The sequence below is a fragment of the Vanellus vanellus genome (assembly GCF_965231255.1).
Source record: "Vanellus vanellus genome assembly, chromosome: 4".
NCBI classification, from domain to species: Eukaryota; Metazoa; Chordata; class Aves; order Charadriiformes; family Charadriidae; genus Vanellus; species Vanellus vanellus.
Window position 1 is genome coordinate 15,166,524 of NC_138909.1, and position 26,524 is coordinate 15,193,047.

The window sequence follows — 26,524 nt, forward strand, 5'->3', positions numbered from 1 at the left end:
ATGCTCTTTAAAAAGAGCAGCTTTTAGGTAAAGGAATAAACAGTAACACTATAGAACAGGCTATTTCCACGCATGATCATTAGGGGAAGAAATCACCTAAAAAACCTACCGGTATTATATCAAATCAATTATTGATTCCTGGTCACAAATACGTGCCCAGGTTTTTTCCTCAGATAGTACAAGAACACTCAAAAACTGCAAACAAAATTAAAGAAAAATTACAGCCTACGATATACTGTAGCACAAGATTATCTTTATTTCAAAATCATACAAAGTATAAACATCAAGACATAATTACACTGAAGTAAACCCTGCTCTAAGTATTTGAATACTTAAGCAACAATACTGCCATCAAAAAAATACCTTTATTCTTTCTCATTAAGAAATTCTATCTTATGGAGCGATACATCATGAAATCAATTGTTGTACATCTAGGAAATTTACCAATAGAGCTCTCTTCCACCGGGGTGTACACTTTGATTTGTCTCATGTGAGTGTCTCTTCCATTTTGGTGATTAGCTAGAACAGCAATCTGAATCATAAATGTGCGAATAGGCTTCTTATGAGTATCTGTTAAAGGAACATGAATCCAGCCGCTTGGTTCCACTAATTCAAGTTGCTGCCAAAAACAAGACAAAAAAGCAAAACATTCAGAAACAGTTAACATAAGTGATCTCATACTAAACCTGTTTAATAGAGCAGAGTCTTGCAGATCAGATTTTAGTTACTTTTTCAAATGAATTTGAAATAGTACAGTTGAATACTCATAGCTAATTTACTGCTGGTGTAATTGGATACAAATTAATTCGGTTGACTACAGTTGTGTTTGCTTTTGGCTTTTGGAATCTATCCTTCATTTTGCGCCTTAACCTTAAAATAAAAATAAATATAAAAAAAATACAAACTTGGGTATAAATTCAAGAAAGTCAAAGCAGTACTATTTGGCTCTTGTTACTGAAGCACACTCCTCAAAGATGAAAGAAAATATGCATCTTAAAGTTAAATTGTTTTATCTAGCCACTCTGAACTAAACTATGCTAGAATAACTTACATAGGAAACCAAATCCACACAAAGTCTGGGTTTTCAGAAATTCCTTAGATTATTACGGGGACTGGGGAGGAGAAAGAAAAAGGTGACTGGGGAAAAAATGCAGGATAACTCATGGACTTCATCTCACCTATGTGTCAAGGCAGATGCCTGAACAGTTAAAAGTAGCTGCATACCCATTTAACCACATTCTAAGGACCGTTTTGACTCGGCCTTTATACAACAAACCAAATGTAGTGTGATTATTTATTTTTTTTTTTTTTTTTTTTTAATTTTAATCCTACAGAAACCAATGTCAAAGCAAGCAAAGAATTGCATTTCATTAATTTTAAACCACATCACTGACACATCAGCATGCTGAAATCAAGCTAGATGCTACACAGAAGAGTGGTAACAGCTTTTGTTTAAAGCTAGTTGCCCAACTTCAAAGCACAGTGCAAAACACATATGGAAGAGCACACAAGTAAGCGGAAGTCTTGGGGGGGGGGGGGGGGGAGGAACAAAAAAAATCCCAAAACAGTTGTCCACAAGCAAGTGGATTTCACACAGCTAAGCAAATAAGACTGCTGTTCTTAGTAGCAGAGTTCCTCTAAGGAAGATCTATGCTTTGAGCAGCTCAAAATTCCCATCTTTCTCCTGAAAATACTACATGACAAACATCCTGTCAAATGCCTTGCCTTTGCTGAAGCTTTCAAAGCACTCATCTGAAATCTACTGTTTCATGAGGCAGCAAACAACTTGAGGAAATGACCCAAGAAACAATTAAAAAAAGTTTGATGACTACTTGAAGTTTACAGAGACAAAAAAAAATCCCTCTCACCTCCACCTTAAAAAAAAAAAAAAAAAAAAAAGAAAAAAATCCCACAACCATAAACTCTCCACTGCTGCAGGCCCTCCAACAAATAATTTCCAAAGCATTAAATTCACTAAACCTTAGCAGCAACCCTTTTCACTCTGGGAGATAGACACTTGCTCAACCACACATTCACTTATTTGTTGTAACCCCGTCCCTTTCAAAGAACATACAAAATCTTTTTTTGCATAGGAAACTTCAGGTAACAGTTGGCTTTACAAAGCGATAAAAATGATGTACTGTTGAAGCAGAGTTACACAGGGGAAATTTATCATGGTGAGGTAGTAGTCAACAGTTTGAGCAAGTGTGCTTTCCATCTCCACAGTGAACAGAATGGATGAGGATCCCAGTAATATTTTATTCAACTACATCTAAAGTAAAGTGGCTATGATTTAGAAGATAATTAAAAGGTTATTGCTAATTAAACTTGCATTTTAGTATTATTCTCAGTTTACAAATTTTGACTCCTGATTCAAAGTGGAAAATTTAACTTCCAGAGCTATGGTATTGGGGTTTTTATGCTTGGATCAGTATGAAATTGATTAGTTAATACATTAAAAAAAGTACTGCTTTCTATAGGTTGACATCATTGGTTTCAGACAGACCCAATATAGTTCAGGCTTGCATGCTTTATTGGGAAAGAAATTGCAAAGAGCGAAATAATGACTCTATCTCCAGAACCAAGAGAGCTACCAAGGGATTGCAAAATTGGACTATTTGTACAAAAAGAAAGTTGGATGCTTGTTAAATTCAGAGAAAACCACATATTAAGAGAATTATTAAGGTTACAAAGGTAAGCATTGGAAAGTTGAGTTGCAAGGGTAATTTTACTAATTTAATAAGATACCAGTATGTCATTACATATGTAAACTTTTGATTACATATTTATCAATGCTTTGATTCACCCTGATCAACAGGAGGTAGTCATATGCTTCATTTATAGCATATTAATTTTTCAGTCCTGCTACAAATGCAAAACTTCACAAGCCATTCTACAGAGATGGGACAAGTAATTTCTATATCTGTAAAACAGGCAACGGAGGCATTAGGTTAATTAGATTAAAATATTCCCTTGTTCCAGATGTCAAATTTCACATACTTGGAACCTGATTTTTACTGTCTTTAGTAATATACAGTATTTCACATGAGGTTTAGCTCCCACTGAGTTCACTTGCAGTTATAAGTGTCTGCATTTCTGTGAATTGGTAAGAGTTCTCAAACCAGCCACCAGAACACACAGTATGAGCAGCCACCTAGGAACAGTTATTTGACTGCATCATGTAAAAACACCATGACTAAGCACAGATTGCACACAATTCATCAAGCAGCATTCAATTCTCAGCCACAAAGACTTTTTTCTTATTCCTGAAATCTCTGCTTTGCTTACTCCACATGTTCCAACTTCTGTAACAGATGAATACACATCCTTTACTGTACGAATTCTGGACTCATCCTCAGAACAAACCCCTTTCCCCATTCCAATCAAATAGTTGCCTCTTGGACAAAATGTGACACTTGTGGTGAAGTTGGAGGCTGTACTACAATGTATTAAGTGAAAGAGGTCCGAGTTAGACTTAAATGTTTGAGAAAAGTGAGCTCTCGATTTTTGCACTCTAATTAACGTATTGTGACTTTTTCTAACTTTTTTTTTTTAAATTGATGCTTACATAGTTCAGTAAAATGAATAAAACCTTGAGACCCACTCAACTACTGAAGTTTAAATACAACAAAACCTAATGATTATCTGAACGCTCACTAGAAAAGAACGTTTTGCCACTACGATACATGCATTTTCTTTGACCAAAGGAATGGTACAAACCAGACACACACATGCTCTTAAATTCTTCTCTTCCACATCTGTCATGCTCTTTCAGATGAGTCAGACAGTTTCTGTTTCCAGAGGGCCCAGGTCCTTCACCAGGGAGAAGGAATAGGACATGGGAATAGGCGGTGGTGGTATAAGACAAAACGCTGCCCACTCTTAGTTCAATGTCAGCACCCAGCTCCAGCTGTTACAATTCCTAGCAGAAGTGGGATGAAATATGCAGCTCTACTCTGCCTGAAGCATTCCCAGTGTGAACAGAATCTAAAGGAAACTTACTGTGAAGTTTTAAGAAATTCCTATTAAGCCCATGCAAATGGCAATCTTTCAAAGCCTTGTAAACCGGTCTGGAAATTTGGGTGGATTTTTACAGGGAGGCAAAAGGCACATCCTCAACACAAAGGCTGAACTATTGCCAAATTTCAAATCCTTGCTTCAGAGCTTGGGGGCACTGGAGCATCAAAGAAGGACACCAGAATATTCTCACACAAGCAAAATAGCATACTTTTCACTCGCCTTATTCTTGGAACAAAACTGCTTTGGCTGAAACTTTCAAAAAAATTCAACCCAAAGCAGACATCTGGCATGGAAAAATCTGTCTGAACTGAACTTTGGCAAAAGTTATAAAGTAACTAAGAGTTAAGCCTTGAAATGGAAAGGGTCGCAAAACCTTAAGTACAGGTGGCACTAGCAGCTCTACCTATAGTAAATACTATACTTTAAATCCGTTTCAGTTGATTTTGCTGTCAACCCTGTTCTTTAAAAGCACTACACACTGTATATACATATATATATATGTTTCACCCCAACTCTACTGCATAAGTCCACTATGAGAACATACCAGATTAAGTTTCCTCCTGTGTTTTTTCCTCCTACATAGGTCATTAAGAATCAGTCACAATTAACTGGCTTCCAGGAAAGTTTTAAAAATCAGCTATATTATTAATTACCTGAGTGAAATTAAAAAATGGAAGTTTCTTTCTATTATGTGTTTTACCAAAAAAAGGTTAAAAAAGGGAAACAAAGGAAAGAATCAATGCAAGCTCAATATGGGTAACTCAGGACAATTCCTGTGGCTCTAGACTAACCTTACACACAATATACTAAAAGCTTAGTTTGGGTTTGTTTTTTTTTTAATTTGCTTCTAATACTATTAATTTTGTGACAATCAATAAACAAGAGCATGAAAGTCAAAATAAAGGAACAAAGGGATAAAAATTGAAATGGAAAAATCACTCACCTGTCCTTTGCTGCTGTTATATACTCTTATCTATCTCTTCTCCTGCCTTCTCTCCATTGCTTTCTTATTTTTCCTGTCCTCTGCATGCTACAGCTTTGCCTATGGACATATACTCCCACTCCAGTAATCCAGGTTATTTTGAAAGCCAAAGCAGAAATAATGTTCTCAATAGAAATCTCCTCTCCGGCCAATTTAGTAGCCCTGTTTCTTCACTTTATTTTATAGTCCAGAGGTTCCACAGAATTCCATACATGTTTGCTGTGTAGCATAGATGCTATTGCAACTAATGGGTGTTCTACCATAGAAGATGCAAACCACACAACAAAATAAAAATAGCAATAATAAAAAAAAAAAATAAAAAAAATCAAGGCCAAAGCAACTTGATGACTGAACACAAGACCAGAGCTTTTAAGAGGGATTCCTCACTGGTATTGCTGCCCTCCTTATAGGATAGGAAATTAGTTATCCAAAGAAGGCTTTTTTTATTGTACTTAATCCTATTTAAATTGAATATTTACCTCTTTGTAATACTCAGTGATATTCTGCTTAAATTCTGTGGTGTCTTCAAAGTGGCATAACTCAAACTGCTACTTCTACTAGACTTATAAACCCAACCCAAGTTGTTTGCTATATTTATAGTAGGCTAACATCCTTGAAACAATACATTATTTTTGTTTCCCTGTGAAGATATCTCTTGTGAAGATACAGAAAGGAAAAAACCCACTGTAAGTAGTTTCATATTCAAGGTTGTTACGAACACATCCCAGAATGTATGCTAGACAGGGCGCCCAGATTTCAGGGAAATAAGTTTTTCTGTACATATATAGGAAGAAAAAGCAGCCTGTTTTCATTGCCTGGAGGGGAGAAAAAAAAAAAAAAAAAAAAAAAATCTTCTGCGCACACATTCTGACAGAAAGCTGCAAATTACTGCTGCCATCACAGCTTCAGCATGATACAACACAATTCTGAAATGTTGGTACCTCATCACATTTTCATTTAATCAGCTGTACTACTAGATCCAAATGGCAACACATATTTCTACTGGCTTTGAAACCAAACAGCATTTGATTTTACTACTCCTACTTTTCTCATAAAATTGTTAAAGCTGCTTTTTTTATTTTAGTGACGTAGCTACCTTTGAAATTAAAAGAGTGTCGACACTCTTTTTCACAAATGTAATTTTGCTTTTCTATATGCTCAACTAGTTCTTACCACACAGTTATATACAAAACAAAGGTTTTCAAAGCAGGTGTTCTCCACAAATAATGTATTCTTTTAAGCAGATTATAAAACTGATTTCCAGAGGAAATAAATGCTACTTTCAGAAATGAAGTCATTATCAATACACAGACTTTCTCCACATTGACTGATTAAATATGGGAAAGGCTTTTCCCTGTTTAGCCATTGTTTTTTTTATAGCTATCCAAATATGTTTTCACAACATCTGGCAAGGAGAAAGAAGGCTGGCTAAATTTCCAAAACTGTCTTTCCATAACTGTCATGTCTTACCATACAGCTACCAGGATTCAGAATCAGAAGAACTCTGCATAATTCCAAGTATTAGAACTGTCAACACATGAAGTAGCAGAGCTTGGGCTTCAGCCATCACTTCACTTAGGAAGGAAGAGAACCAGTTAATAGCGGTGATGCACCAGTTCAAGCAGAAAAATGAAGCATGTCCAAAAGAAACTCTACAAGTTCCAAGTGAGTCAAAGGAGGGACACCACATTAGCAGCTTAACAAGAAACACAGTAATATGCTCAAAGGATCCACTGTGAAAAGCACACCACTTTGCTCTAACGAAGCAACGACCACCTAAGGAGATGGCTCTGTGGTCTTAATCAGTCACCTCCTTAAACAGTCAAGAAATCTAACTTCAGTCCATTAGGTAAGAGAAGTTTTCCATTCTTCCAAAGAGCAGTTCCTGAAGATTCTAGAGCAGCACAGTCCGTCCCTCAGGAAGATTCATCTATGGATTTGAGCAGACAGGAGAGTAGTTGCAGAATAAGCTATATTAGGCAGTGAAACCTGCAAATACTAAAAAAATCCTACCATATATAAGCTTTTTGTTCAAATCAGCTGAAAAAAAAAAAAATCACTTTTGAAAAGACTGGGAAGGTTAAAAAGAGAAAGGTCAAAGGGATCCTTGCAAAAAGTTTTATAAAATCTCCTTCTTCAGACTATTCTGCTCCAGATTAAAACAGTAAAAAAAATCACCAATGCCCAGCTGTTAGAAAGTTGTATCCCTTTAAAAGAAAGACAACTAAACACACAAGCCAAGCTATAAAGAGTAAGTAGTTTACTGGTACAGATTACCAAAGTAAATATTTGTCACAGAATATGTATATGAGCCTAGAAGTGTAGCACAGAAGTCAACTAGACCACAGAGATCCTGAAAATATACTAGATAAGTGCTCAATCAAGGGAAACACTATGAAAAATGACAAAACATGTTAGGCCAAATTTTCATGAATGCACTAAATTTGACTTCATTTTGCACAGACCAGTTTTTAACACATCTTGCCAAGTTTGTCTCAATCATTTGTACCCATATAAACAGTCAAATGCATCGAGTGTGCCAATTCAGTTTACGCAGTTAAGTTGTTTGTAAGTGACAGTGTATATATGTCCAAAATCACCCATAGCTTGTCTTCATTTCACTCATTTGTGAACTGTTGAATGAAGTGGTAAGAAGTCTTGCAAAAATTAAACAGTCTTTAGAAAATGCTCTGTAAAGCAACACTTCTGCTTTATTATGTCAAGCAAAAGCAGCTCACCATCATCTTGAAGATCTTTCGCTGTGAACTCCAGTAAAAGGCAGACATCTAAAAATGGGACTTATAGCCTCTGATGGGAAAAGAATCAGCTAAGACAATGTTACCCCACTATGAGGATCTCGTCCTTTAAAATATGATCAGTGAAGTTTTAAATACACTTGACAACTTGTGAAAGAGTAACAGACTGAGGTGGGAAAAGGATTCAAACCATAGAAGACTGTTTAAAAAAAAAAAAAAAACAACCCACAACAAAAAACAACCAGTACTTGGTAAATAGCATAAAGCCGTTGAACTAGAGGCTAGTGTAATGCTTGGAACTAGAAATATAATGCTTCTACACAGGTATCACTGAAAACTTGCGACCAGTTTTTACATGAGACTTGCAACTGGACGGATCGATATCCGCACACACATCACTGATACAATGCAAAAACACTATTGACAAACCTGTCTTAAGTCTGATCCGAAATTTATTCAAACCATGCTCCCCCTTTCTTCCCCAGCTCATTGCTGTTATTAACAACCTGAGCATCAGTATGAGCTTGTCATGGCTGTCCAATAGGAACCATGATACAGAATTGCCAGTGGCCGTGCCCTTTGGGCATCACCTCACGGACATAAAAATATGTTTGAAGAACTGGAATTCCTCAAAACAGTGTCATGTATAAGTCCTGTACCACCTAGTGGTCCCCTACATAAAAACCAATCTTGATCCATTCTCATTTCCTTATGATTTAACACCGAAATTCCTATGGTTTCATAAAACAATGCAGGCTCAATCATAGCAGCTAGATTAAAACACCTCAAGAATCACTGCTGTAAGTAAATAGCTACTCTACAAAAATGCATTGAGAGGTTCCCAGTGTGGGTAACCAGCAAGCCATATCCTCCTTGCATGGTAGGCCAAGGATTAGCATCTATGATGCTGAAACAGAGATTCTTATACTGCCTTTCCAAATTTCATGTTTGGACTACATAAGCAGCACAACACATGTTAGACAATGTCAGTGGGTGACATTACATTGCCACCTCGTAGATCACAGAAACAGGCATGTTTCTGAAGGAAGCAGATGTCAATTGAGCTATGATGTAATTTAAATTTCATTTAGCAGAAGTGATTCACCAGCCAACTCATTAAATGGTTTCATTGACTGGTCTGTTTTGGTATTCTTTAGAATGAGGTGTCCTGATTAGAATTTCCCCATAGGGTAAAATAGCAAGGAAGCATTTGATTTGATTCTGCTCAGACAGAATTTCAGTACTACAAGAGGAATAAACTCAGGAAGAATACAGCATTGAAATTTTATCCATGAAATCTTAAACGGTTTGTCTTTGAGGTCTTCTGAAATCACACGAGAACCATGTAAGAGGACAACAATTAAGTTTAGACGGGAGGAGAGTCTCTGGTGAGTAAGTATGCACGTAGGACTACTGTCAAATGGGAAAGTGGGGTACAATTGCACATGCTGTGGAACACCAATAATTTTATGATGGACTCACAGGAAAAACAGCTGTTTCAAAAGTATTAAGTGATAAAGAACCATAAATACTGATGCCTGCAAAAGGGTGAAGGCTGTGCTGAACTGCTCACGTAAAAATCTCGCGGCAGATGAAGTCACTTTGGTGGGAGTCCCACAGGCTGATAAACGGGTGGTCCGGACCCACGTGGAGTGGCCCCTGTCCGTGGTACTTAAGCAACCACCACCCTCCCCACCACGCTCACCCTACTGCATCTGCTAACAGTACTTGCCTGTAATACACAATCAGGTACGAGCAGCCTGAGAGACAAATAAATAGCCTGCCAAATGCTCAGCTACTATGGATTTGTCATCCAAAACTGCCTTAATCACTTGTAATTTCAGAAAATATTGTCTGTTTAACTCTGGGTGGCAGAAAAAGAGCAAGCAAAGGGAAAGAAAAAAATAGACAACAATCTTTGAATACTTCATCCTCTAGAATTTGGCTGAAAACAGCTCTTCATTCTAGAAAACGTATCTGCAGAAACCATCAGGAATTTGTCACAGACTGTTTGCTAGGAAAGTATCTCCAGAAAGAAAGGAACAATGTTTTCACATTTGTTGTGCCATAGACACTTTTTTTTTTTAATATGTTCTGTGAGGGATGTTGCATAGACATTACAAAAATATATGTCTCAAGATGTATATAATGTCTCAGAGAAGGCCAAATATGTTTAATAGGTTTGGACAGTTAAGTCCCGCATCTTTAAAATCCTATTTTTTTTGTTGAGTGAGGTCACTTGAACATAGAATTTATGCTTGACACATCAATAAATTAAATCTCATTAGCGAAGGACTGTCTGCCTGCATGTTTTAAGTGGCAGCCATCTTATCCACTGGAACTTAAGAAAAATACAAAAACCTTCTCCTTGTCTGTCCCTTTGGAAAGCAGAGTGATCGAATCAGCAAATATAGTGACAACGCAGTCTAGCATGGAGTTTCATATGCGCATGTATGGAAATAAGGCCTAAAACTCCAAAGCAAACTTTCAACCCACAGCAGGAAGTCGTCTAAGTTTAGTTTGGTTTCAGCTAAAACAGATTCCATTTTAACCTGTTGCTCCAGAAGAAATACTCTCTCCAACTGAAATCAGTCATAACAGTGGTGAAATTTTGGATCTCTGGTTTAATGAAAAACGGTTTTCATAATTCATTTAAGGATCAGTCAAGAGTAGAGAAAGGGAAGGCAAACATACCCTAAGCTCATTAGCATTTTCCTGCTGGGACCTCTGTCTCATTAACCAGCTGTCACAATAGATAGGAATGCCATACCTTTGCAGGTGCACTGCTATTAAACTTTGGGAAGACTCCCGGTATCAGGGGAACTCCTTCAGACCTACAGGGACTTGGCTCCAATGTGAATCTCACTTACTTCCCTTGAGCTTGGCAGATAGCATGCTGAAGCTGAAAAAGCAACAAAAAAAATTCTTGAGCTTATGCTCTAGAGTGGTGGCCTGGCTTATGGTGTCAAAAATAGGTAATGCAGCCCAAAACAAACTTTCTGCTTCAGTTTGCCTACTTCTGGTACCTAAGTTGTTTAAAGTCCAAGTCGCAGACATACTGGAACAGACTGCATCTGGACAGTCTGGTCCTAAAAATGAAAGGGAGAAAAGCTATGGTTTGCTGCAAGTGTTTAAACTTTCCAAAATTCCAGCATTCTGAAAGAGGGATGAGGGATTTTTTTTTTTTTTTACTGTTATTTTTTTAAAAAAACAAGGTACTATCCAACCATCAGTAGCTCAGAGTATTATAGATGCAGATGGGAGGAAGGAAATAGTACGTAAAAAAAAAAAAAACAAACACAAAAAATGACTAGAAAATATATAGCCAACACTGCACATTTAGAAAGAAGTGCAAATCTCACTTAGTGAAGACAAACATTCTGTACCTTTTGGGAAGCACTTCAAATCATAAAAGCTTATCTCACTGCGATGTTTTTTCATTTTACAGACAAGTAACTAAGGAGAAGGCCCCATGCACAAGGTAACAGGTGAATATCCTACTAAGTAGGTCTGGCAGATGACCAACTGATACAAGTCATTTTTGGTATGCTGTGTGATGATACAGAATAGAACCAGAAGTTTCTCTAACAATTATATGTTTAAAGGATAAACTGTTGCGAAAATGGAGCAGATGATGGCATAAACCTGGCAAATGCGATTCACACAACTATTTCTTTGAAAACCCTTCCAGTAATTTTTACCTGATCAGCAGACAGGGAAAAAAACCAGGGAGACTGCTTTACCAAAAAAAGTGGCAAACACAACAAAACAAAAAACCCTACAATTTCCCAAGTTCACTCCAACAAATGGCACTATCTGCATTCAAACTTTCTAGTCGCAACACAAAATATAAAATAGCGACGGAACTATCAAAAAACACCCCACCTAGTTAAGTATGTGGACTAAGGTTTTCAGAAAAAAGGAAACAGGCACAAAATTCTTAAAAATTACTTTAGAAGACATATTACTAGCCATTTTATTTAAATTCTTATCTTAGTCATGAATTACAGTCCCTCCTCACTCCCAAAAAAGCACTGAAAAGCCCTAAGATTTTCCAATTCCTGTACTAAGATCTAAAATCCTTAGTCCATCTTCAAAGTATCATCCATCCAAAATAAGGGCATCATCTCCTACAATTTCCAGGTGAGTCAGGCTGCTCTCAGGGAAGATAGTAGCACTTCAACTCTCTACTGAAAGAGAGGTAGGGGAAAACAGGAAGTAGGATAACAAAGCAAAAGAGCAAACAGCTATACAAAGAGAGCAGAAAACAGATTGAACAAGAGCAGTGGAACATGCTACAGCAAAGAAGTCTGAAAATGCATTAAAAAACCCCAACCCTTTTAAGTTCATGTGAATTTGCCTTACAAATGGGACTACTGACCAAAGAACGGGACAAGGTGTTAATATTGGCAGCTGCCTTTTATGAAAGGTAACAGAACACCACAGAATCCTATGAGAAAGGAGAGAATAAACAGAATTTCCTGTAAGCAAAGAAATAAATACTTTAAAATAAAATCCTACAATAGTTACTTGTTAAGTGATGACCTTATACAAGGTGACATTAAGGCAAATAGAATTAAGACATCAGAAATCAGGAGACAGAAGAGCAGAAAGGAAGATGTGCTATCAATTTTCCCAAACCAGAACTGCTGGGTATAAGCAGAAACAATATAAATGGACTGTATGGATGCACTGCACAAATCCGTTGCAAATGGAAATTAAATGACTGAAAACAGTACCGGGAAATAACTAAACTTACAAAGGTGCAGGGGTTCGCAAAATGGATGAGAGCTGTACTTCAGATGTCTGCAGTTCCCATTTGTTCTAACGTATATAATGGAATGATAATATGTTTGAGCAAAAGTGAAAAAAAAAAAATCAGCTCATAATTTACCTTCAGAATTGTTTAGCCATATCCAGGAAATATGTCTAGACATAGCTACAGTTAAATTATACAAGGAAAGTATTTGAAAAAAAAAAAAAATCAGATTATGCAATGAATATTAAATATTTAAGTCTCTGAAAACTAGCCATACTGAGTTAATCCTATATCAAGTCATCTTGAATCACTTGGTAGAGACAGCCTAGTGATTACACTTCATGCCTTGCACTTTGTATCTCAGAGAATGCTGTAGTGCTTCAGAAAATTAATATGGGAAATTAATAAATACAAGAAAATGGGAATATCACAGGATTTTAAAAAGTCAATACTAGTAGTAGCAGACAACTGCTAGCTGTCAGGCACCCTTTATAGGTGAGGGGAAGAAAGTACATCTAAAACAAAAGAAAAACATTCCCCTAACTGAAAAGGGCTCTTATTACACATTGAAGAGAACTAGATTTCTGTTCTTCTACCAGAAGATGGGCCCACAAAACTGCATGGCTCTAACATTCTATCTGTTACACTAAAATGTACTTCCTTAGTGACTTTAATTGTTAGAAAAATACTGCAATAAATTATACCTGGGTGCTACCAAATTAAAAAATCTTACTTATTCTTTACCAGCAAGAGGACAAGTTGTTGCTTTGTAAGACACAAAAAACACTGGTGTTGAGTGAAAGCATTTCTCCTGGTTCCACAGGAATGACTTGTTTCTGAAGAAGTAGTAGAGAATGAAAGAAGGTTGCCTCTCCCTAAAATCAAGGAATTTAAAGACTGTAAACCTATGTAAATAATCCCCAAATCCTGCAGAAGTATACTATACAAATAAGTAAAACATTTTTGCATCTGGATAAGGACCCTGTGGATGCAGATACTCAGTTAAGGCGAGTGTGGCAAAACCTGATAAACTGTAACATTACACAAGTTCATTATAGCATGCCAGATTTCAATAAGCAAATCCAGAGTAGTATTTCACAGGATCCAGAACAGATGTAATGCTCAACTCAAGGAATATTTACTCATTGGAAACAAATGCAAGAGACTGTTGTGAAAACTATTTGTGTAAATTTAAAATGCAATGCAATGTCTCATCTGAGAGAGAACCCAAATTCATAAACATGTCTCACTGGAGTTATATTTTCATACGAATAAACTTTAAAAGAGAAGAAATAGGAATGTATCTGTCAGAGGTTCAGCTGGGTAGTTTTATATGAGCCAGAATACACTTTCATAAATTTGCTAAGCTGGAATCAGGACTGTTGCCCAATGGAAGCATTTAATTTTACATCTACACACAATTTCTTTTTCTTTAACGTACTGGTACAAATGCAGTAGGGTTTTTAACCTTTTGCTTGTGCTTGCCTACAAATCCATATGTAAGTGTGTCCAGAAAAATGCAAGGCTATGTTTCATCGTTTAGCATGGTGGTTGGACTCAATCTAGATGAATTCTATTTCTTGACTTCTTTCTAGGAGGCAAAGATTCCTCAAGTCACTATTCACCCAAAGAATGTACAGTTCAAAAAGATATTCAGACGGAGCTACACAGTGTTGGGCTCATGCCTACCTTACCGCAACAGCTTGTCTACTGTAAACAGCAGTCTGGAATAGTCTTAATGCTACATTCAACAGATGTAAGAATATCAGTTCTTCAGCATAAGCTGTATGAGAATCGAAATAAAATTACATCATGTACGCTCCTGAAGAATGAGGGGGTAGTGGAAAAACCAATACACAAGAATGACATAACTGAAAACTTGCTTACCAATAGGCCTACTAAATCCTAAATCTAGAGCTACTCTTGGATATCATTTTACTGCTTAGAGATATGAAGTCAGTAACAAGCTGATGGAATTGGATTACAAATGTACGTGACTTACTGCGTATCTTAAAGTCCTGTGGGTACATATGCTCCTCTGATTAATTTAATTCTGCTAGGCGAGTAAATCTTTATCTCCTTATGACAGACAGTATAAATAAAAAGAAGAAAGTCTAATAATACCACAATATAAGTTCTTACCCCAGCAGTTCTGGATTTACCCAAAGCCGATTTATGAAAACCTCTCTGTTAAACATGGTCACTGTCATAATTACAACAGAGACCTGTTCAAACACAGAGGGAACCATACCTGAAAATTTTACTAAATCATTTCTCCTGGTATGGAACTGCAACTCTTTTCACAACAACAAAAAACAACCCCAAAATATCATTTGATTTAACCTTACCAATTATCCTCAGTAAGATCATCTTGCTAAGAAGTAACAAACAAAGCTCAACATAAAAGAAACAAATTAGGATTTTCTGCATTTGCTTGTAGAAGTTACCCAAAAAATCCTTCATACACACAGTTGAATTTGATCTCCAACAAATACAGAGTGGGGAAATTTTATTTTTTTTTAGAAAGGAGCATAATAAGTATTAGGGTCTAGACTCTCATGGTTCACTCAAAGACTGTGACTGAGAATAGTGTTCATAAAAAGCCTCAATAAAAACTGTATTTTCTAGCATTCCTCCAACATGAGACATAAAGCACTCCAGAATTCATTCTGAAAAAAAAAAAAAAAATAGGAGTGCGAGATAAACCTAGTTTAGGAACGGGATGAAGAAGGCTAGAGAGCACAGGCCCTCAAGCCTGACACACATGCTACTTTATTACTCTCATTCCACCCTCTTGTGTGCTCCTGCAGAGAATGGGAAAGGTTTTTCTGATTCAAATGCATGATCTCAGTTATCTTATGACAGAGTAAGGCAGAGAACAGTCCTAAGATATAAATTACTTCAGATATATAGAAATATTTCCATGCACTGCTTGAGATATGAGGATAAAACCACATTTGATTCCTCCCTCCTCAGAAAATTTAGCAAAGAATATGATGTAGGCACTGTCTAGCAGACGTGATCCCTAATCAAAATAACATTTCAGCAGTCAAGGGAGCAAGATTCTCTAGAAAAGACTGTCATGATGATAGTTCGGAAGCAACTAAAACTCTTGCTCAAGAACTCTGTATTTGTTCTAAATATCTATCCACTTGCCATGTAGCATTTTCTTCTGAACCTCAAGGATTGCTTTAACTTATCATGTGAACAGCACTCTTTCTCGTAACTACTTTCTTAATGACACTAAGAATAATCTCAATTTTCCACTAAAATGTTAAGCTTCAGGAACAGAAAAAGGACTGTAGTGATAAAAACCCCTCGTACACCTACATGAAATACATTTGCTCATCTACTTTTACCTGAAGAAAAAGTCTGTCTTTTCATTTTTAGAGACACAGAATAGTATATTCTTACTACTGTTTATGCATACCAACACTACTTGTGAATTTACAGAAATTTTTGGTTGGTTGTTTTGGTGTTGGCCTGACAAAGCATAGCACATTCAGTGCATTTTATGGATTTGTTTTGGGGTTTTGTTTCGAGTTTTTTTTTAAATCTAAGTTAGTAGCAGCACCTGATAACTTTGCCATAAGGCAATACCTATTACAAATAGTTAAATCTGATTGAATTTGTACTGATGCAAATAAAGATACTTACAACACAGAAGCCACACATAGGCCAGAAAATAGTGAGTGGTGGGCCAATTAGTTCCTAATTTATTCTACACTGGGGCCGCTTCCTCCCCCCACCCCATTGCTAAACTGTTAAAGAATAGTGGTTAAGATAGTCACAGGATGTTCCCAGCTCCTGTTGCCTACAAGTTGTTTAAGTGAAACAGAAAATAAGGTGTGGTGCGCCAGTTGACTGGCACCAGCTGAGATGACAGCACAAGACTTTCTTAGTTCTTAGGTATCCTAGAAAGTTCCCATTCCTTTTATATGTTATTTTCTTATGCTTAACCCAAATTAAATCTCAACTGCTGGCTTTCTTCTTTGAAGGACTTTAATACTGTGTTAGTAGTAGCACCCAGAGGGATCAATCTTTGATTTGACCTTTCTGCACATATTTAGCACTTCTCACTGTTTGAAATTACCTAGCACTCCCTCTAAGGATTATTTCCATAATTAAGCCTGTGAAGAGAATCAGGTAAATCAAAGCTGATTATTTATAATCTACTGACTTGATCCTCCAAATCCCAACCCACAGTTTGTGGAAAAAAAATAGCTCAAATGCCACTGCAAGAAATTTCCAACTGGCTAGCAGCCTCTCCAGAAAGAGAAAAGCAGGAGTGAGTGAGCAACATCTCACTATCATCTCTGACACAAAAGAACTCAGTTTTACATCTTTCAAGGAAGATGCTGTCATTCAGTATTGGACTCCCACAATGTTCTTTTACATATGGGATCCAAAACCAGAGGAGATAACTTTGGATTTCCCAGGTCTGAGGAACTTCAAGGACGGGAAAGAGCATGGTTGTCAAATGTGGTAGGAGGGAACAAAAAGAAAAGGAGATACATAAACAGCCCTCTGTTTAACAATTTCCATGCAGTATGCAATGCAGGCCCCTTTACTACAGAACATCATTTCCCTTTCAAATATAGGTTTGCTGCTATCAGAAAGCACTTCTCCAACACCTCCTCCCTAGCATGCTGCTCCCTAGAGATTAAAGAAGAGCCCCTTGTTCCAGAGTTTCTTCAGTGGTACCTACCTTCTTACTCTGCTAAATAACTGGTAAAGTCAGGTGTCTGGATTCCTCCCAGAATATTCATCATTTTCCCCCACACTTCCCCAAAAGCCAATAAATGATACAACAGACAAAGAAAAAGATTTTCAGCTTTCGTTAGCTCAAACCTTGAAGCCTTATGTGACCAGAAGCCTCTTCAAACATCCAAGGAAAAAAAAAAAAAACTAACTGACAATCCACACAGCAATTTCCCCCTGGGGACAAGTGCAATTAAAATTGTTACCATAAGCTTCCCTTTAAATCTTTACAAGCAAGGAAAACAAAAAGAGATGCACGATGTTGTTACAGAAACTACAGTTGAGGGGGCAGGAACCAAAAGAAAATCCACCAGTGAAGTCAGTCTGTAGTATTTTTTTTAGATAGATAACCAAAAGCATGATTTCTATACTGGCAAGCACACACTGACATCATTTGCCACTGACAATTATACTAGCAGAAAGACTTTAGCAGAGTTTAGGCAGTCAGATAAATATATAACTGTCTTGAGTACCAAGGTAAACTATCACACTTTACCTAGCTTGAACCTTATAATCTGGTTTAGAATAATTTCCTTTTCTCTTAACTTTTATGAATCTAGCAAAAGACTAGAAACTGTAATAACCTGTCCCTGCATTAAACAGTTTGCCTAACAGGGTCTCCAACAACATGGCCAAACACAGAGAGATTAAAAACAAATGAGAAAATAGATGTTGCTACATGCTACAGTTTGCAAGTGGATAGCATTACACATGTTTTTGCAAAATACAGTTAAATCAAATTCTGATCAACTGAAGGGGGTAATCGGATCAAGCACCATGAAGACAGTCTAGATGAGCGTGCACACTGAAACCAAGTCTAAGCTGTACTGCTGAGTGCACTTGTACAGTTTTAAAATGTCAACTAGGCAACACACTTGCATTAAAAAAGGAAAGGGGGGGGGAAGGGGGAAGGAAAGGAAGGTGTTAAAATACTGAAGTAGGGAGCTTCTTCTGTCATGCTATCATCTCCCCTCCACCCACCCACTGTATTCCTCACTCCCATGCGCAGTCTCCAAGCCGAATGCTTAAACCAAGGGGAGAGCATTGAGCACTTCCTTGATATGTTTTTTATGTTGCCAAAACCAAATCTCTGCTTGCTTCTCTTACTTCTGAAGCATTAATGATTATCTGCAAGAAGCATCTAGTGAGCCTACATTGGTAGACTGTAATTAGAAATCCCTACAAACTTTGAAAAATCATTGACCAACAAATATCCCAGTGCACCCTCCAAACACAGAACCTTTATTCCAACAGGAACTTTCAGTAAAAAAAATGATGTGTGAACAGCAGACACTGATGTTCACACAGGCATACTGCATACAACCCAGCAGGCGATTTTTGTTTTTTTTGGATTATGCCCTGGAGGTGCTGGCACAATGGAATTTCAATACCATAATTGCTTATTTCTCTGTGTGCCAGCCTCTGAAATAACAGGTAAAAAGGGGAAAAAAAAAAAAAAAAAACAACACAACAACACACACATAAAACAAACATTCTCTTTTTTAAATTACAGGAATCACAAAATAAAATGTTTTTAATTCTCTAGTTCAAACGATGTAATTTATAACCATGACACAAATAGAGAAGAAGCACAAAAGAAGGGAAAATACAGAAATAACATAACGTTCCCAAGGTTCAGTTTACAAGGACCTCACACAAAGTTTTTTTTTTTTTTGCAACTCTTACTAGAAACAGTATTATTTGCTAAAAATGCAGTAGCTGCCAAAAGCTATGATCCATCTAAAGCAAACATGTTTAAGATGGAAATAGAGTGTTAATGCTGAAGAAAGACAGAATTGAATATACAAGTTTTCTTTTAAAAGTGTTGAAGCAACTGCAGTACAGTGTTAAGTTTGTTTTTCATCTTTCTGAGCAAGAATTAATTGCATTCACAGATAAGCACCTAAATTAGGGAGAAGTACACTAAGACAATAACAGAAGTAATCAAATTTCAAACTTTCTAATTAAACCTCTTTTTCCTGCAGAAGGTTATTGGGAATTCAACACTAGCCTTGGTTCACATGATAGAACAATGGGAAAATTTTCCGAATGGTTGAACGCTAACCCTGACAAGTGTGGAGAGCCAACTACAATACATTATATGGTAGCATAACCTGCCACCCACGTTGCTGAGAGAACAGCTTTCAAACACATGCACCGAGCTGTAAAACCACAAAATCCCTTACTACACATTGTCCCTTACTTAAGGTGAAATACACTATCCCCTCCTTTTACAAATCTTGGTGCTTTTTTTAAACCTTCATCTCTGAAGTTTATTTAGCAGCTAACTAGACTGTTTTTCAGACTTTTTTTCCCAAATGCCATTTTTCCTGTTTTGTTTTCCAACCAAAATAAAATCATGTTTTTATAGTACATAGTGAAGCCTGTTATGTCTTTCACTGTTGCCTTTCTTTTTAATACTACTTCCACCTGTGACATTATCCAACTTTTTAAAAGGAAACGTCCGATATATGACTAATTCATTTGAGAAGACTTATTTCTGGAGTGAAATATTTTCATTTTTTTAATAAGAAGATACATGACTCATCACTGGTAAAGTAAAAAATGGTTCCATCATGCTTTTGATTGGAAGACCAGATATTCTGTTATTTACTGTGATACTTTTCCATTGTTACGCAATTTGAATATATTCAAAAAGATAAACTGCCACAGTATGTGTGGTTATAGACACTGGTATTCGAGTAAGTCAACTATTGCTGTAGAATGACAAACATACTCCACCCTCATTACAACACGCTGTGGTTACTAGCCAAACATCTTTGCCTTTTCTAAAAAGGGTACATTATAATAAAAGCAGACCAGCAAAACAAATAATACAAGGGGACCCGAGATATGATAAAAGTAATAACAATTGTTAGAAAACATAACTGAACAGGGAAACTGAACTACTTAATGATTTTAGGAACACCTATAACCTCATGCTACAAAAAGAGATCATTGAAAAATGTTGGTGTATAAAACTTTCTTAGTTAATGATTCCCCCCTCCTACTCCCCCACTGCACATGTCTGCTGCTTGAATCATTGCATTCCAAGATAGTTAGAGGATATACACAGTTTCTTCAGGGGTTTTCAGTTGCAACTTTGCTGGCAATGGGAATTTTATTTGCAAGTGTTTCTATTCTACTGACAAGGTCAATTAGTCCAACGAACTATTGGTTGTTCTGTCTGATAGCTCAGTGTATTTATTCAAGCAAGCACTTTTATAACCCACAATTGAATGCAGACAGTTACCCTTGTAAACACAACTGTCCACAGGGATTTTCACTACATTTTGGGCATGTAAACGAAAAACATGCTTTTCTTCCCTCAGGCTGATAGCACATAAGTTTGATTACAGCTTAAATTTCAAGGAGCAAGGGGGGGGGGGGGGGGGGACACGCTACTGTTTTAAATATATATATGATCTATGTACCTAAATATACATACGTGGACCAATTCTTAGGAGCTAAAAAACACAGACATTTGATGGATCTCTCTAGGAGCTCCAAAAACGTGGTAATGCTATCAAAGACACATAGATCAGCATCTCTGCTCTATCCAGGCGTTAACAAGAAAAAAGCTGTGGTTTAAGAGAAACAAAGAGATGCTATACGTAGCACTAAGGGTTAAAGGCTACATAAAATGCTTTCACAAAAGCCAGAAGCACAGGGGCGAGGGGGGGTGGGGTGGGGTGGTGGAAATCAGCTGCAGAAGTTGGTAGAGTTAAAAAAAATAATTAAAATAAAACCACACACACACACACACACACACACACACACACACACACAAGGACTATTCCACAGCTCTAGCTAGAATTTTTGTAGGTCAACAGCACGGCCATGCTGCTGGCAAAATGTGTGAAGAGGAAAAATGACAGACTCTAGCCTGTCACAGAACTTTTATTAACACATACATGTACGCCCTTTATACAAAATCTTCTTGCAAAGAAGAGATTCTATATTTTCACTAATGAGGAATGGTAAAAGGGCTAGTACACCACTCTTCATTGATCAAGTCTTCCCTGAACAAATCCTTCAGGGATATAAAGAAGGTAAGAAACTATCACGGAAAACCAGCAATCTTTCTTGGCTGTATTCTACCACTTTGGGTATTATACAGATACTACAAAAATGAAAAGCCTACTGAAACAATCTGATAAGTCTGTAGTACAGGAGACAATCACAAAGATAATCAATAAGGAAATATGGATTCCATAAATAAATAAACTTGGTGAACAACACAGAAGTATACAGTATATTAAATCTCTAATAGCTATTTAATCAATATTAAAGCACCACTGAAAACAAATAGCTTTTTTGAAAAATGTTACCAAGAAAACTCGAGTCAGTATAACAAATTGATAAACAAATGGGAACAAGAGGTTTTAAGGATTGGAAGGGGGAATACTTTATTTTCAGAGTCACAGATTGGTAGGGTTTGGAAGGCACCTTCAGAGATCATCTAGTCCAACCTCCCTGCCAAAGCATGTTCACCTACAGCAGGTTTGACAGGAACGCATCCAGGCGTGTTTTGAATATTACAGAGAAGGAAACTCCACAACCTCCCTGGGCAGCCTGTTCCAGTGCTCTGTCACCCTCAAAGTAAAGAAGTTTTTCCTCATGTTCAGATGGAATTTCCTGTGTTCCTGTTTGTGCCCTTTGCCCCTTGTCCTATCACTGGGCACCACGGAAAAAGAGTCTGGCCCCCATCCTCTTGACACCCACCCTTAAGATATTTATAAGCATTGATGAGATCCCCTCTCAGTCTTCTCTTCTCCAGGTCTCTCAGCCTTTCCTTATTTTGACTTAACTGAAGAAGGAACTTTATACACAGATGTGTATTGGTGCTTTACCTTGGTTTTCTGCCCCCCTCCCCCCCCCCTTTTTTTTTTCCGGAAGAGGTAAATTATACCCTTATATAATATCCCTTATGAGGAAAGGCTGAGAGAGCTGGGACTCTTTAGCCTGGAGAAGAGAAGGCTGAGGGGAGACCTTATTAATACTTACAAGTATCTAAAGAGTGGGTTGAAGGAGGATGGAGCCAGGCTCTTTTCAATGGTTCCAAGTGACAGGACGAGGGGCAATGTTAGAACAAGTTAGAACATAGGAAGTTCCATTCAAATACATGGAAAAACTTCTTTACGGTGAGGGTGACAGAGCACTGGCACAGGCTGCCCAGGGAGGTTGTGGAGTCCCCTTCTCTGGAGTTTTTCAAGACCCGCCTGGATGCAGTCCTGAGTAATGTGCTCTAGGCAATCCTGCTTTAGCAGGGGAGTTGGACTAGATGATCTCTAGAGGTCCCTTCCAACTCTGAAACTCTCTGATTCCATGATACCAATGCAAACCAGGCAATTCTAGACAGAACTGATTTGTTTGAATAAAAATGTCAAGCATTCACAATCTGGTACCAATGGACATCAGCATTACAATCTTCTATCAGTCAGGTATAAACTAGACATAACCTGATGTGGACTTTACTTTGACTTGGGATATTGGTTCAATAGCATAGATAATCTGCATAGGCTACAAACAAATCACTTAACTTTCCTACAAGATGACTAATACTATTACCATTCTACAACAGTATTCTCATCCTACATACTTCAGAAGAGTGCTGGAAAATATGTCCATCTAAATATGCAGTTGTTTTCTTCTATTATTCTGTACTTGCTATAAGGCCACAATTCTATCCCTACTTGTTTTAAAAATACAACTTAAATAAAAAGTTCAAACATTTGGCACTCTCCCTCTTACACACAATGCTATCTGCAACCTGCTCTTGTCTGCCAGAGAAAGGTTGGAATTTGTTTATAGTATTGTAATTAGAATACACTAGCCTATGAAAAATTCCTCTATCATATTGGAGGATAGTTTCCCTGCATTGATAACATTTTTTTTTTTAATCTTAAGTTTTAAGCGATCCATACCAGAAAGATTTTTACAGAAGTAAAATATATAATGAACAAGCTTTTTAAGAAATCTCTTCAAATCCTCCTACTAGAACTTCATGCACAGAAAAGAGATGAAACCATGTAACCAAACACGCACTACAAAACAGATATTACACAGCATAACATAAGTGATTAGCATCAAATTGATTAGTAAGTTATCTTGCCTTTTCTCATTGGCAGCAGAGAGAAAAGTTCTTTCACTTTTACGTGAGAAATCATACACATTTTCTAATTCCTTTTCCATGGCGGAACTTAGATCAAATAATCATGAAAAAGGTTATAATTCCAGGCAAGGCTTTCACATATACATAAAATTTTGTGCTTCGATCTGTTCCTAGCCTATATATACTCGAGTTCCCTCGAGGAAAGCTCTGTACTTCATCAATTCCTGCTTTCCATGGAGCTGTTGCCACTTTCTTTCACATGCCTTTTCCTCTGCTTCAGAAGGTAAAGTCAGACTGACAGCATTGAAAATACAGGGCCTCTTTAATGTACCCTTGCCTAATTGAGTCCCTCTGTGGCAAGAAAAGGTTCCTTCATAGATTCGTTTTTGAATACTGGGATACAAAACAAGAACAAATATCTTTCTAACATACAACACATGCATCAGCATAAAAACAATGTTTAGTTTTCCTCTTTTTTCCCCCTAAGATCCAACAGAAGACATGTTTATTTCTCTTAAAATACCATTTCAGGGCAAGGTAAGATAAAAATGCTCAACATTTTTATGATGCGTGGACCAAAATAATCTTCCATTCTTCAGAATTCTTCTAGATCTGATGCGGATCTCTCTATTCGTACACACATACCTCATATGCACAAAAACCTATTTCAGTAACTGCATTTCTCATGATTGCATAGTAAGCTCTGTTCCTATGTATTACCATTGCAGGGTATAAAAAGCAGGAAAGCTGCAATCCCGTTCATAATTTCCACAGTTTGAAGCATGTATTAGTTGATTTCCATAAGCATAGGAATGATGAGCAGGTCATATCATCTACAGTGATAATCGCATTGGCAGGAAACTGTGATGTTATGTCATTAAATTAGCCTTTCTTTTGTAGAAGGGTTCATGTGAACATCCCAACTGATGACTTCACAAAATATCCTCTCTGCTAGAAGGTGGAAATATGGAGAACCAATCGCACCAAATAGAAATAACCCTACATCCTAAACTAGACTCCTACCCTTGACATCAATCACAAAGCTTAATAACCAACCGATACCAGTGGATCACTCTACTCCCTTGCTTTGCAGATTTCTGGTAAGTTTTAGATGCAAGAAACAGGTACTGCCTACATCCTGATGAACTAAATCCATACCCAACTAGCATAACAGCAAGATAACAATCAAAACAAACAAGCTGATGTGCTGGCCTCATCTGCAGAACATCCTAGAGATAGAGAAGAAAGACTAGTTTGAAATTCTATAAAACTAAAGCTTACCCAGTCTTTTCTTAGCATCAAGTGTAGTTTGCATAAAGCAGACTGAATATTTTAAATTGACATTCTGAACCCAAGGAATAATTAAGGGTCCGAAATGCATCTTTTTATATGGAAGAAAGAACACAGAGGAATGGTTTCTAACCAAAGTACTTGAAGCCTAGTCATGAATCTAAATAAAGCAGTAACAGCTCAGTACTCCATCTTCAGAGGAAAGCAGTTTAAAATGGACCTTAGAGATGTTTGATCAGAGACTCAGAAGCAGTACATTTTCTTGATTTGTTAGCTTGCAACAGTCCTGTGACAAGTTAGCATCTCCTTGTTCTTCAGTATCTAAGTTTATTCCACATAGAGAAAACAGGTTGAGATTGCCAGCTGTTGAGTTTCAGAAGAGGACTAGAAAAGTCCAGCCTCTTCACTACAATCACTTGACACTGTAGGAGTAAAGAGGTATAGACTTCCTTAACTAACTCGCAGAAAACTCCCCAGTTTGGGCATTCCTGTTTGATAATTCCCTGCTCTAGTGCAGACCCTCTTAAATCAGTGCAGAAGTGGCCCTGTCCGTGGTACTCGGCCCCAATACCATGCCACCAGGGAGCTGCTGTGCTTGCAACAGCTCTGGAGCACCTGGTGACAAAACAGCAAGCAAGACCAAAAAGGGCTAAAAAACAAAATAGACAGCAATTCAACAAAAGACAACAAGAAGCTGAAACAAAGGACTCGCACTGTTGCCAGCAAAGACATATTCAGATAACAGGGCTTTCACCTGAGTCTTCAAAGTCATCTTCAGAACTGAGTCTTGTTGAAAAGGTCAAGTAGGCTTTTGTTCCAAGAGGAAGGCATACAGCAAACCGAGTTAAAGCAGGCCTCTTCCAAAGCAATGTTTAATATTTAGTATCATTCTTTGATGCAAAGTCTGCTATGTAGGACCTCCAGTGACAAAGTGTCTGTTTCCTACTTAAGGGCTATCCATCACTGCCCAGCGATAGAGCATTGCATACCTATACAGGTTGTTAACTGGGGGAGTTACCCTGTTCCAGCAGCATTGCTTCAGGCTGAATGGCTTCCAAAAGAAGAGCAAACACCTCGCTTACCTAGGTTACACAAAGCCATGATGCTATCTGTTTGCAGATTCACCCTACTGCATAAAGACAGCACATTCATGGCCAGAGGCTTCCTGTCCGCCCCTTCAATGAGGTATTTCTGATTATTTCCTTTTGGCCTGAACATTAATACATCCTGTCTGCCATGTGGATTATTACTACCCTTAAGCAATTTGAAAAGCAAAGTACACATAGCAATGCCATGCACGAGCAGTGGTTTGGTCCTATCGCAAAGCTTGCCAGTTTCTCTGAACTACAAACACAACTAAACAAAAAACATGTCCTACTTCAAATCAAAAATCATGAGAAAGTCCAAAAAGTGTGCTGGAAGGACTAACTCCTACTGGAATAGGCAGGAAATTATACTTGTCTAGTTGTATCTTACCTAGTTAAAGCCAAGACCTGTACGCCACATTCTGTTGCCGAGTCCTCTACAGGGCACAGCAGAATAGAAGACTTCATCTTTTTCAAGAAGGGTTCTGCCTTTTAAAACAACTTTAATCTTGGGATTAAACACCAGTGGCTTCTCAGATGTGAACTAATGTGAGAAGTGAGTAACACTTTTCAAAAAGCCTAACCCAAACCTTCCCAGAGCGCCTTTTATAACCAAAGTTGTAGAACTGTCTAATACAAGAGTTTACAGGTGTCTTGCTTCACTGTGTAAAGTACCTACATTACAGGCTGACAGCAGAAGCCATTGAAACTACTAGGTGAATATAACCTGAAATCCTATTTACACTTAGCATCATA

The 26,524-nt window shown here is 37.4% G+C and overlaps 1 protein-coding gene across 3 annotated transcripts in view; it reads right to left on the reverse strand.

Moving 5' to 3' along the window:
* Positions 1–236: 236 nt before the first annotated feature.
* The window catches only part of ANAPC10 (anaphase promoting complex subunit 10), a 39,271-nt gene continuing 12,983 nt past the window's right edge, over positions 237–26,524 (reverse strand). For 2 of the 3 annotated variants that reach the window (XM_082482001.1, XM_082482002.1), the window contains exon 5: positions 237–619. In XM_082482001.1, the coding sequence (XP_082338127.1) occupies positions 389–619 (231 nt within the window). In that variant the 3' untranslated portion in view covers positions 237–388. Of the gene's footprint in view, positions 620–10,528; positions 10,661–26,524 lie in introns of all 3 variants that reach the window. The other variant, XR_014269067.1, reaches the window with a different exon arrangement.